The following is an 11,741-nucleotide window of genomic DNA, read 5'->3' on the forward strand; positions in this document are numbered from 1 at the left end:
CCCGGGATCGGCCGCGGCCCCGCGTGGGGACGCTCCCCGCAGACCCGCCTGCGCGCTGTCGCCCGGCCTCCCCCGGCCTGGGGAGGGTCGCGGCCTCGGTACCGGCGACATTTCCCCCTTGCCATACCCATTTTCTCATCCTAAGATAAAATCATTACCATCTGCATATGTGACATCACTTCATAATCGGCCCCATTTATAGATCACATCTCATCCCAGGCAGAGCACTGTAATTATTCATGCAAAATCCAAGGAGGTGGGGTGGGGGGGAGGCGATACGATCCAGGAGCTGAAGCCCCCATTTACACCGCTGTTGGATGATTAGGAAGCAACCTGGGTGGCTCTTGCGGATCACGAGTTGGCAATCTGATAAAAGAAAAGCCTTTTAAATTACACGGGGAAGTGTGTGAGGCTGGGTCGACCCGCCCAGCTGTGAGCTGTCTCCTTCGGTCGTGCCTCTCCCGTTGCCGGTGCCTATTCAGCGGGGCCCAGCCGCGTTGACCCCCCGTTTATGGCAAAAATACACGTGGAAGGAAGAACAAAGGAGGACTCGGGCCGGTTTGATTCCCACTTCTGCACCGACCTCTGACGAGCTATTTCATGTCTTCAGACCCCACCTTGCCCGAGAGGCTGGAGGCTTCACACGCTGGGATAGTTTTCACGCGAGGGCTTTGCTGTTCGCAGGCGGAAGGCGCTGGTGTGGTTTTTCCCTCGAGAAAAGCAGCTCCTTTCCAGCACGTCCAAGCCAGATCCCAGCCCAGGTCTCTCCACGCCAGGAGCCCGTGTCTGGCGGTCGTACCAGATGTGCTGGACGACGTCCCCAGGCCACCAGACGCGGGGCACTTTGTTCCGCCCCCTCCCCCTGCCTCCGAGCTGCCTGTCGGCACAGGCCTGAAGCCGGCCCAGGGACGCTGCAGGATGCATCAGCAATGCGAGCTCTCCCCGGCAGCTGGGTTGGTCCAGCGCAGCGGCCAGCGTCTCCCCGATCCCCGCGGGATTAGGCGATGCAGAGGCACGGAGCACTTCTGCGGGGCCCCGGGCACCCGGGGGGCACTGGCTGGCGACCCGCGCGCCTGCCTGGGGGCTCGGAAGTGAATCCGGCTCTCGAGTCCCAGGGCTGAGTCTAAGCAGGTGCCCCGACAGTTTTTCGGCGGAGCGATTCGGCGCCGGTTAGCTGAAGGTTTTCTGCTAATCCTGGTTTGCGGATGCTGCAGTTCAGCCCCGTATCCCGGTGTTAGCTGCGGTAGGTTCCCTGGGATCGCTGGGCCGCGGCCTCTCCGCTGCCGTTTGTCCGGAGCCGAGATCATCCCCGCCTGCCCAACGTCATCCACCACAGGGCGACTCTTCCTCCCCCCGGCTTCATGGGGAGCGGGTGGCTCTGACGGATGGCAGCGTGATTGAGCTCGTCCGTTAGGCAAGCGAGGCCTGGCCGGGGGCCCGGGGAGGCCTTGGCGGTCACTTGCGGGGCCGCGGCTGCGGGCCCGGGCAGTTTGCGGAGCGTGCTCCTTCGCGGGGCAGGCAGGAGGAGCCCGGCATGCTGGCAGGCTCGGCTCACAAGTTTCGGGCCTGGCGCGGTCAAACACGAGGCCTGCAGTCGTCTTCAAGGGGGTGGTCGTATCCGAGGCTCGCTGGCACGGAGGCTGCTTCGGAGGTGCTTCGGCCTGCTGGGGCGGGGGCCCGGGAGAGAGCTCCTTGAGCTCCTCTCGCCGCCCGAGGGCTGCCGGCAGGCCAGCAGCACAGCAGGCAGTTACGGTTGAAGTCGTGAACGGGGAGGGAGAAGGACTGGACCAGGGAAACGGCTCCCGGCGGCTGGTTTCGGCCCTCTGCTGCCCGGGCCCCGGGGGCGGGCGCGAGCCGCTCCCCCCGCCTTCCCGCCGCCGCTTCCGAGCGGCCCGGCCGCCCGCGGCCGCGGGAGCTGCTCGTGGTGCTGAACGAGAAGGAGCGGGAGGGTTTCCTCTTGCTTTTCCAGGAGGGCGAGAGCCCTGGTGGGCAGAGGAGCTGTGAAACGCCCAGGGCGGATTTCTCGGGGTCAGAGTGCCGTCCCGCAGGGGCAGCAGCTCCGGGAGGCTGGGCTCGCGGCGCCCGGGGGCGTGGGAGGGCTGGGACGGATCCGGCAGGGCCAGGAGGCTTGCAGGCCGGGGGCGGCAGCCGGGGCCGAGCGTTGCAGGGCAAGAGCGAGCGGGCCAGGCTCGGGGGGAGTGGCCCTTGGCTCGCGCAGGGCTGGAAGCCAGTGGGGACTTTGCCCAGCGGGCTGGAGGCCGGAGACGAGGTGTCTGTGTGCCGGGGGCGGGGAGGCGGTGTCTTGCCCCGGCGCACTAGAAAAGCCCCGCCTAGGGCTGGCTGTCTAGGGGGGCAGCCTGGCCCCTGGGCCTGGACTCCTGGCTTTGCCACTTCCTTGCTGGTGCCTCAGTTTCCCCCTCCGGAGCACGTCCCATGGGTGCAGCCGCATGGAGCGGGGGCTTTAGTAATGCGGGCGTCGCTCGGCCCGGCTATCCCCGTCGCCGGAGCGCGTGCTGGGCGCAGGGAAGTGTCGGGGAGGACTCTCCGGCATGACCTTGGCCACGACCGCTAACCTCGGGGCCGCCGGCGCTTCTGCCTGAGCTGCGCCGGCCTCGATGCGTGGCCGGAGCCCCCGGGCGCGGGGGCTGGGTCGGGAGCAGAGCTGCCCGGGCGCGCAGCCCGCAGCCATCTGGCTCTGGGCTCCCGTGGGAAACCTGCCCGCCTGGAAAGTGGGGCAGCCAGGCCTCGCTGCTGCCTCCGAGGAGGAGGAGGTGGCAGGACTTCTCCGCGGAGAGCCACGCGGCAGCTCTGGGCTCGCTTTCCGGCAGGCCCAGAGGGGCCTGTTCCTTGTCTTGCCGCCCCCAGCCCCGCGCATGGCGCCCTGTGCCCTTGAGCCGCGGGGTTGCTGCGGCCTCCGCCGCAGCCCACTTCTCCAGTAGCCGGGGCCTGCTTGTGCCGTGCAGCCTCCTGGAGCAGAGGCACTGGGTGAGGGGACTTGCCCAAGGTCACCCCAGGCGTCCGTGGCAGAGCCAGGAGCGCAGGCCCCAGCTGCCCCCCTCCTGTGCTTCACTGACCGGCACCGGCGGGAGGGCAGCTCCCGGTCCTGCTTCCCCCTCTCCCGGCCTTGCGCTCTGAAGTCATCACTGTGCAGCCGTGATGTCACTCGCGTTGCCATAGGAACGGCTCAGGTGCGGGTTGTCATTGGAGGAAGGTCAGGAGGCTGGAAGCAGCTCTCCCTTTTCAAAGAGGGATGCGTCCTGCTGTGGAGGGGAGATCCAACCCCCCCCGCCATCGCTGCCCACCCCCGCCGGCCCCTCTGCAGCAGGCTCGCCCTGTTGCTCCCGTTCCCCGGGGGCGCGGCCCTGCCGGCTCCGGGGCCGTGTTTCCCCGGTGCAGGGAATCCAGCCCCGGCAGCTGCATAAAGACCTGGCCCAGGCCCCGCGGGCACCAGTGACATCGCTGGGGGGCCAGCAAAGCCCCCGGCTGGGCGGCAGCAGGGCCATCTCAGCGCGCGTGGGGGGGGCGCACCCGGGCTGGGGCCCGCAGTCACTTTGCTGTCACCTTGCAACACGCTTGGGAGAGGCCGGGCTGACACAGGGGAGGGGGCTGCGGAGGGAGCTGGCCCCCATGTGCCCCCCCCCCCCCGCGGGGACCGGAGGCAGCCGTGGGAGCTGCAGTCCTACGTGACGGGCAGCCATCAGCTCCGCTGCAGCCTCCTGCGGGCGGCCCCCGCAAGGCCGGCCCTGCCTGGCTCCGCATCCCTGCGGCCCCCGCAGAGGGGGGCCCCGTGGCCGGGGGGGCCACAGGCTCGGCGCTTGCCCTGCCCCCCCTCCAGGGCTCGGCTCTGCCCTTGTGCGGCTCTGGCTCGGGGCCTGCATGGAGCGGGGGGGCAGGGGGGTGTCTTGAGGGGTAAGGAGCCCCCCCGGTTTGACCTTGAGCCCCTCCAGGGGGCTGCAGGCGGGGTTTAGCCAGGCTTTGGCCCTGAGTGACCCTGGCACCGGGTCTGCTTTTGCTTGTTCCACCCCTTTGGCCCGGGGCTCATCACCCGCGCGAGCCCCCGGGCGTGCAGTCGTACAGGGCGAGGTTTAGAAGCCCCATCCCCAAGCTGACCCCCCAGGGCCCGATCCTGGGAACAACCAGCCCCTGCTGGCCCAGCTGTGGCGCGCGGCTGGCGGGAGGAAGGCGAGCCGGGGTGCATCGGGCCGGGGTGACCCTGGGGTGACGTGTCCTTCTGCTTCCCAGGTTTTACTGGGATTTCACAATGCTGCTGTTCATGGTGGGCAACCTGATCATCATCCCCGTGGGCATCACCTTCTTCAAGGAGGAGACCACGGCGCCCTGGATCGTCTTCAACGTGGTGTCGGACACCTTCTTCCTCATGGACCTGGTGCTGAACTTCCGGACGGGCATCGTCATCGAGGACAACACGGAGATCATCCTGGACCCCGAGCGCATCAAGAAGAAGTACCTCAAGACCTGGTTCGTGGTGGACTTTGTCTCCTCCATCCCCGTGGATTACATCTTCCTCATCGTGGAGAAGGGCATCGACTCGGAGGTCTACAAGACGGCCCGCGCCCTCCGCATCGTCCGCTTCACCAAGATCCTCAGCCTCCTGCGGCTGCTTCGCCTCTCCCGCCTCATCCGCTACATCCACCAGTGGGAAGAGGTAAGGGCTGGGGCTGGGGCTGGGGCTGGGGCTGGGGCCCCGGCCCCGACGCCTCCAGGCCTGCGGCCTCTCGGGATGCTGTTGCCCCAGGCTGCGGTTCGGGTGTGAACGAAGCCTCCTCGGGAGGTAGCTGGCATCCCCCGCAGACGGGGAAACCGAGGCACGTGTCCTTGCATGAAGGCAGCGCACGGGAGTTAGCAGTTCTGGGTCTGCTGGAAGTAGAGTGGGGCTGACGAGGCAGCTCCCTGGTCCCGGCAGCCAGGAGCTGAAGCTGGGCCTGGGCCGGGGTTACTGGGTCAAACTGCTGCAGCAAGGGCTCCAGGTCCTTTTTGGGGGGTGTTGTCTGCAGCTTCATCTCCTCCCAGCCACTGATGGGGGTTTGGGCTTGCCCCTCCGGCTTGGTCAGGTGAGAGCAGCGAGAGGGTGCCCCCTTCCCCCCGGGCATCAGCAGCCTCCCCCCACAGGGCACCAGTCTGGGGCCAGAGAGACAGAGCAACGACCACTATCCGCTGGGCGCACGCGGGTGCCGCGTGACCCCTCTGTGTGCAAGGGGAGGAGCGCGTGCCTTCAGGGCATCGTGCATGTGTGCACACTTAGGTGCCTAGCGATCAGCGTGTTGGTGGTGTGTGCATTGGAGGGGGTGGGCCGGCTGCTTGTGCGTGCACTCGCATGTGTTCACACCCGCGCAGGCCTAACCCTAACCCTGACCCTCTCCCTTGGCGCCTTCCTTCCCCATGGCTTGTTTTCCCTGTCGGGAAGACGTGGGTCATGGCGGGGGAAGCATGGGGGGAGTTTCTTGCCTGGGCTGGACAGGCCACCTCCCCCCAGGATCAGCCCCGTGTGAACTTGCCCAGATGCCACGGCCTCTCCTGGAGGAGAGGAGGCGCCGTGGGTCACTTTGGGGCTTGAATTCACGGAGGGGGTAGGAGCAGGGGGCATGGTCCCGGGGCTCAGGCAGCTGGGAGAGGCGGGGGGTGTGGAGGGGGACACGGATGCACGATCAGCTGGGGAATGCCCTTGCGCCTGGGTCCGTGCCGCCCGACAGCTCTGATGGATGGGGTTTTGCACCGTTTGCAGCTCTGCATGCCAGTGGTGGGGGCTCCCTCTGTCCCCAGAGCGGTCCCAGCACCCAGCTGGGGCGGGCTGTCCCCCCCGCGCCCCGCTCCTGTCCCTGGGCAGGTGCCGGGGAGCGGTAGCCCCCCTCCGTGCCCTTGCAGCGAGATGAGCTCGAAGCCTGGCACCGAGTGATCGCCCGGCTGCGGGGATCTGCACTGCGACGGCAGCGCTGGAGGTCCCCGGGGGCAGTCGGACCCTCCGCCCCCGCCTCCACGGGGACTCTGCAGGCAAGACCGTGGGGCGGCCAGAGCCAGGGGCTGGGAGATGAAGGTCACCCGGCTGCAAGCTGCCTGCTTAGGCGAGAGCGAGCACGAACCGAGAGTCCGGGCCCTCGTTTGTCTGGTCCCCTGCCCCCTTGTCCTGCTCTGCTTTGGGGCTGGGCGAAGGGGGCAGGGATGCGGGCACCTCCCCGGGCCCAGCAGGGCTGGCTCGGCTCCCTCCCCTGGCCCCAGCTCCTGCCTCGTCGGCTCAGCGCTGAGATGAGTTTTCTGGGCCTCAAGGAAAAGCCTTTGCTCTGCACAAACTCAGCCGGGTCCCGCGCCTGGCTCCGCTGTGGAGGTGCCCGGGCTTGGCAGTGGGCGGGCAGGCTGCGTGCCGTGCCCTGAGCCCCTCTCCCAAAAGTCTGCAGCTGCCAGAGGTAGGGGTCCTGTCTCTGGCAGCACGGGGAAGGGGCAACCGGGAGCTTGCGCTCCATCGGGGCCTGCCCATCTGTCCAGCCGCGTCTGCAGGCGGGTGCCCCGCTGGCTGGGGGGGCTCTCCTTGAAGGGGGGAAGGGATGTGTGCGCCCGCGTGGCACACATGCACGCCCACTCAAGTCTGTTTTCAATCCTGCTGCGGAATTAGGCACTTCCAGCAGAGGGATCTGGCTGGTTTGGGAGGAGAGGTGGGGGCAGCGCGTGAATCTGGGCAGAGCAGAGTGGGGAGATGCCAGCTGCTTCCCTCCCCCCACCACCGGCCTCTGCGCCGAGTCCTTGGAGTCGCTCTGCCCGTCCGTGCCTCAGTTTCCCCACCTGCCTGCCCCGCGGGGGCCTTCCCTGCCAAGCTTCAGAGCAGAGGGGCGCTGCCAGGGCTGTGCCGAGGGGGCTGCAGAAACCCTTCCCGGGGGCATTGCGACGCGTGCACCCTGCAACGTCACTCCCGTGACATCATCGGCTGTGGGCACAGCGGTGACGGGAGCGGTGGCAGGAGCTATATCCCGTGACCCTGGCCGGCTCCGGGGGAAGGAGGCCCCATGGTGCAACCAGCCCATTCGTGGGGGTTGGGAAGGGCTCCCCCCCGCCCAGCGTGGGAGCAGGGGATTGGGGGTCTTTAGCTCACACTGGGAGGGCAGGGGCCATGCCAGGACCATCGGGGGGGATACCCCAGCTGCTTACCAGCCACTGGCAGGATGAAGGCACTGGGGGACCCAGCGCTCACTTCCTCTTCATTTTGGGGCCTGGAGGCACCTGGGTCTGTCTGGGACCCCCCTGTCCAGCCCCCCTCTGCAGCACCGGCCCTGCTGCCCCCCGGTCTTTGGCCTTTTGACTTCTAAACAGGGGCTTAGCACCAAGCCTGGGGATTACTGCAACCCATCCCAGCCTAGGCGGATTAGCCCTGTAATCAGCTCTACTGACAAGTCCAGATCCAGGGCGCATGGGGGAGGCCATACCCCCCCGTGGGGGCTGTCTGGGTGGGAGTGGGTCAGGGTTTAGCAGGCACTGCATGGTGTGGATGGGTTAGAGGGGTCTCCCCAACCCCTCCTTGAGACCTAGAGGATCACTGTTGGTCTTGGAGTGGAAATCGGGACCCCACTGCGCCAGGTGCTGCACATAGCATAGCCAGGCCCCCTGTTTGCAGCCTCGCGTGGAGAGGGACCGTGCCTGCTTTGCAGTGGGTGACTTGAATCGTCCCAGGTCCCCCGGGGAGTTGGCAGCAGAGCTGGGATTGAACCGGGGAAGCACTCGCTCTCCCCTCCCACAGGCTCCTGCCCCTCTTCTCCCCTGCCCTGGCCCGTCCCTCTCTCCATCCCACCCCACTGCCCCGCCTGGGTGCCATTTGCGCCCCCCCACGTCCTCCCGAGTGACGTTTTGAGGACCCTGGAAGGCTGCGGGGTTGGAAAGGGAAGAAGCCGGACGAGCCAGGGCCAAAAGCATCCTGGCCGCAGGGGGACGAGAGACCCAGGCAGCCGCAGCCGCTGCTGCTCTGCGATGGCAGCCCACGCCCGTCTGGCTGGCTGAGCCAGGCCTCCCACGAGCCAGGCGCCCACCTGCTGGGCCTTGGAGGAATGCATTCTGGGATGCTGGAGGACTGGCGAGAGCTCCCCTGCTCCTCCCCACCCCACTAGGCCCCCTGGTTCATGTCCCTCCCCCGCCCCGACACTCCCACGATGTGTCTTGCCCCCATCAGTCCTGCCCACATGGCTACATGCCTGGCTGATGGGCGCAGCCTGCATGTCCCCTGGTGTGGGCAGTGCTCCACTGGACCCGGGCATCATCCCCTGCAGGGGCAAGCGCCTGCATCGTCATACATGTGCACGGCCCTCCTTGCCCCTGGCTGCGACCCCTCTCACTGCCCCTCCATTAACCCCGCTGCCTCCTCCCAGCTGAGTGCGGGGGGCTCTGGGGCTGGGTTGGGTGATGGCCGGGGTCTAATCCAGTCCCGGCACCACCCGCCACTCACCGTTCATGCAGGGCTCTTCTGGACAAAGCCCCTGGCGAGAGCTTGCAGCAGCGGCTGCTTTCTTTCCACTGGGGGGGACATGCTGGCTCCCCAGGGTGAGATGGGGGCACCCAGCTGGGCAGTGCGAGAAGCCTCTCCGGGGCGCTGGAGCCTTCCCTTGGCATTGCTTCAGTGATGCCGTCAGCTTCACTTGAGGGCCTCTGTGGTGGGCCGAGCTCTCCCCGCGCGAGGGTCTGTACGTGCTCCACGCGGCAGACGGAGACCGGCTGGGGCCTGGTACCTGGTGCAGGGAGAAGTGCCGCACAACCTCCCCACCCCATTGCCAGCTGCAATACCAGGGTGTGAACCGGGGGTGTCACACACATGCACATGCTTGTTCAGCCCCTGTGTCCTCAGAGTATGGGTGTGAGCGTGTCTGTCCCCAGCCAGGATTTGTCCAGAGCCTGCTCCTCGCCTGTAATGAGGCACAGCTGCATCGGAGGGTCTCGTGGGCGCGGGCTGGGGGCAGCCTGACCTCATGCAGGCTCCAAGCCCCTAATGAGCTGCATCTGCTACAGCCGTGGCCTCGGCAGCCTGTCCTCCAGCCCTAGGACCGTCCCTGTGCACGGGTTCGGCCAGCCTGGATGGACCCGGGACACAATAGAGGACCCAGAGGGAAAGCCCCAGGGTGGGAGTGTCTGTGCTGTCCTCTGCCACTGATGTCCCTTGTAACCTTGGTTGAGTCACTTAACCTCCCCAGGGCTCAGTTGTCCAGGGGAGAGGCTGACCCTGCCTCGCCCCGCTGCTAAAGGAGCTGAAGGATTGTGAGGCACTCAGCTCCTGGAGGGAACAGGGGCCAGGTTGATGCCTCAGACCTGGAGCCAGAGCCCGCAGGATGCTGCGTTCAGAGCCGGGAGCATCTGAGGGCAGGAGAGGTCCCGGTCTGGGCCAGCTGGAGTCCTGCCCGGGGGCTGGAGCTGAGATCCTCCTGCTTTCACCACACGGATGATTTGCTCGGGCCGGAGCCTCCCTGGGCAGTCGAGGCCATCCGAACCGTCCCTCCGCGGGTCCCCGTCCCTCTGCCTGGCAGCTACTCCTTGGCCATCGCAGAGGCTGGCATCTGGCCGGCGTCTTCCTGGAAAGCCAAGGAGGAGCTCGGGTGCTTCTGGCTCCCAGGGTCCTGCTCTAACCACCGGCCCCTGCTCCCCTCTCCCTCGGACGGTGAGGGGACGTGGCCGGTGGGTCTGGACCTGCCAGTGCAGCCCTGGGCGAGGATTTCTTCCTGCCCAGGGGGTGGGTGTGATGATGTCTCCCTTGCTCCACGTCACCCTTTGCACCGATGCCCCCAACTCCGGTTGGTGTTGTCGCCCCTTTGCTCCGGTCTCCGGGGGCCTGGGTGGCAGAGCTGCTGCTGCTTGAATGCTGCCAGATTGGGCCTTCCAGGGCTGCGGAGGCAGAACCGGGCCCCTCTGGGACCTCGCCGCTCTCCCCAGCGCCGCGGGCTCGCGTGGTGGAAGGGGAGCTCTGCTCCGGCGCTTCTCCAGTCTGGGGGGCTGATTCCCAGCGGCTCTGCTGAGGGCACCTGGTCCCTTCCTCCCAGAGACACCGAGTTCGACTCGCTGCCATCTGCTCCCAGCCCCGCTGGCTCTGGGGCTGCCCCTTGCCCTCCTCCCAGAGACCCCCCTCCCCAGCACAGGGCAGCCCTGTGGATGCACCAGGCAGGAACCCAGGAGGGGCCGCAGCACGATTGCCCGTGTCTGGCAGCGGGGGGGAGAAAAGCAGCCCTGGGGAAAGCCCCGGGCCTCGAAACAACAGCAGGCTCCTGCCAGGACGAGAGCGCGCTCTCCCAGCCGGGAGCAGATGCCCGTGGGAGCGGGGCCGCCCACGCTGCCCAGTTGATTTCCATCCGTGAAAAGGAGGAGGCAGCGCCGCGCGGTGCAAAGGCCTTGGCTGCATCGGTGGGGCAGGATGTGCCCACGGGGATGGGGAACCCAGCGGGCATCGTTTGGGCACGTAACCTCACACGGAGGCAACGTCCCAGGTGTCTGGAGGTGCGAAGAGCCGATGCAGGGGGGTGCTCCGAGCTCCCCGAGTCTGCCGCTCCGCTGAGGCCCAGCAGCTCCATCTCGCTGCTCGCTCCGAGCGAGCCTCTAGGATGCCCCCGCCTGTGCCCGCAACCGGGCGAGCCCCTCGGTCTCGGGGGCTGAGAAGGGTGCGATGAAGGAGGCTTATGTGTCCCGCCCTGGTGTGGCCGTGGGTTTGCTGGGCAGGTTTGTGGAGCTGGGGGAGAATCTGTGCTTGGCACAGAAGAGAAATCGGTGCGGACGCCTCCCCCCACCCCCAGTGAGGCAGGACACGGCAGGCTCCGTCTTAGCCCCCTTGAATGCACGTGCCCCTGGGGGCTGACCGGGCTCGAGCCCAGGGGTCCTGGCTGCTGTGAGAAGGGGCCTGAGGGGTGCAGAAGAGAGAGCCGGGACCCAGGACAGTCCATGCACAACACACGGGGTGTTGTGTATCTGCTCTCTGCTGCCGGTGCTGGCCGAGGTGCATGTGTGTATGGGGGGGCATCAGGGGAAGCAACGCCCCCTTGTACATGGGGGTCTGGGGTGGCTGTGGGGCATGGGGAGGGACGAGGGGGTCACCAAAGGGTGACCCTAGAGCTCTGGGTCCAGGCCTGGGGCTAGAGGCCCGGTGCAGCCGTGTGTCAGGGGCAAGGTGGGGGAGCAGCAGGGGGATGCCAAGCCCCGGTTGCCCTGTGGGAGCCAGGAGGGGCCGGAGGCTGGGGTTTAAAATGGGCTTCCCCCCCCGCCAGATCTTCCACATGACCTACGACCTGGCGAGCGCCGTGATGCGCATCATCAACCTCATCGGCATGATGCTGCTGCTGTGCCACTGGGACGGCTGCCTCCAGTTCCTGGTGCCCATGCTGCAGGACTTCCCCAGCAACTGCTGGGTCTCCATCAACGGCATGGTGGTAAGTACTGCTGGGGGGCCCGGAGATGCCTTGAAGGGTCAGTGCCAGGCCCGTGGCGCTGAGGTCTCCGAGGCCTGCGGCCGCCACCCCCGAGGCGTCGTTGGGCAGCAGGTGGAGGCCGCCATCCCCTTCTCATTTACCAACAAAGCTGCTATTAATACATAACGAGCCACGCTTTTAATTGCACCTCGCAGCCCTGCAGCCTCTCAGCAACAGCTCCCTGCCTCTTCCCCACACAAGGTCTCTGCTCTCTCCATCTGCCTCTCTCTCTCCTTCCCTCTCGTGCACTCCTCTTTCCCTTCCTGGTTCGATCCCTTCTTCCATCCTTCCCCTCTTCCTGGCTCTGCC

At 67.1% G+C, this 11,741-nt stretch overlaps 1 protein-coding gene across 1 annotated transcript in view; it reads left to right on the forward strand.

Annotated features, from left to right (window-relative positions):
• The window catches only part of HCN2 (hyperpolarization activated cyclic nucleotide gated potassium channel 2), a 25,745-nt gene that overhangs the window by 6,216 nt on the left and 7,788 nt on the right, over positions 1-11,741 (forward strand). Inside the window, exons 3-4 of the mRNA XM_019538412.1 lie at positions 4,243-4,666; positions 11,232-11,393. Coding sequence (XP_019393957.1) covers positions 4,243-4,666; positions 11,232-11,393 — 586 coding nt within the window. The remainder of the gene's footprint in view (positions 1-4,242; positions 4,667-11,231; positions 11,394-11,741) is intronic.

The sequence above is a fragment of the Crocodylus porosus genome, unplaced genomic scaffold (genome assembly GCF_001723895.1).
Source record: "Crocodylus porosus isolate Cpor-Errol unplaced genomic scaffold, CroPor_comp1, whole genome shotgun sequence".
NCBI lineage: Eukaryota > Metazoa > Chordata > Crocodylia > Crocodylidae > Crocodylus > Crocodylus porosus.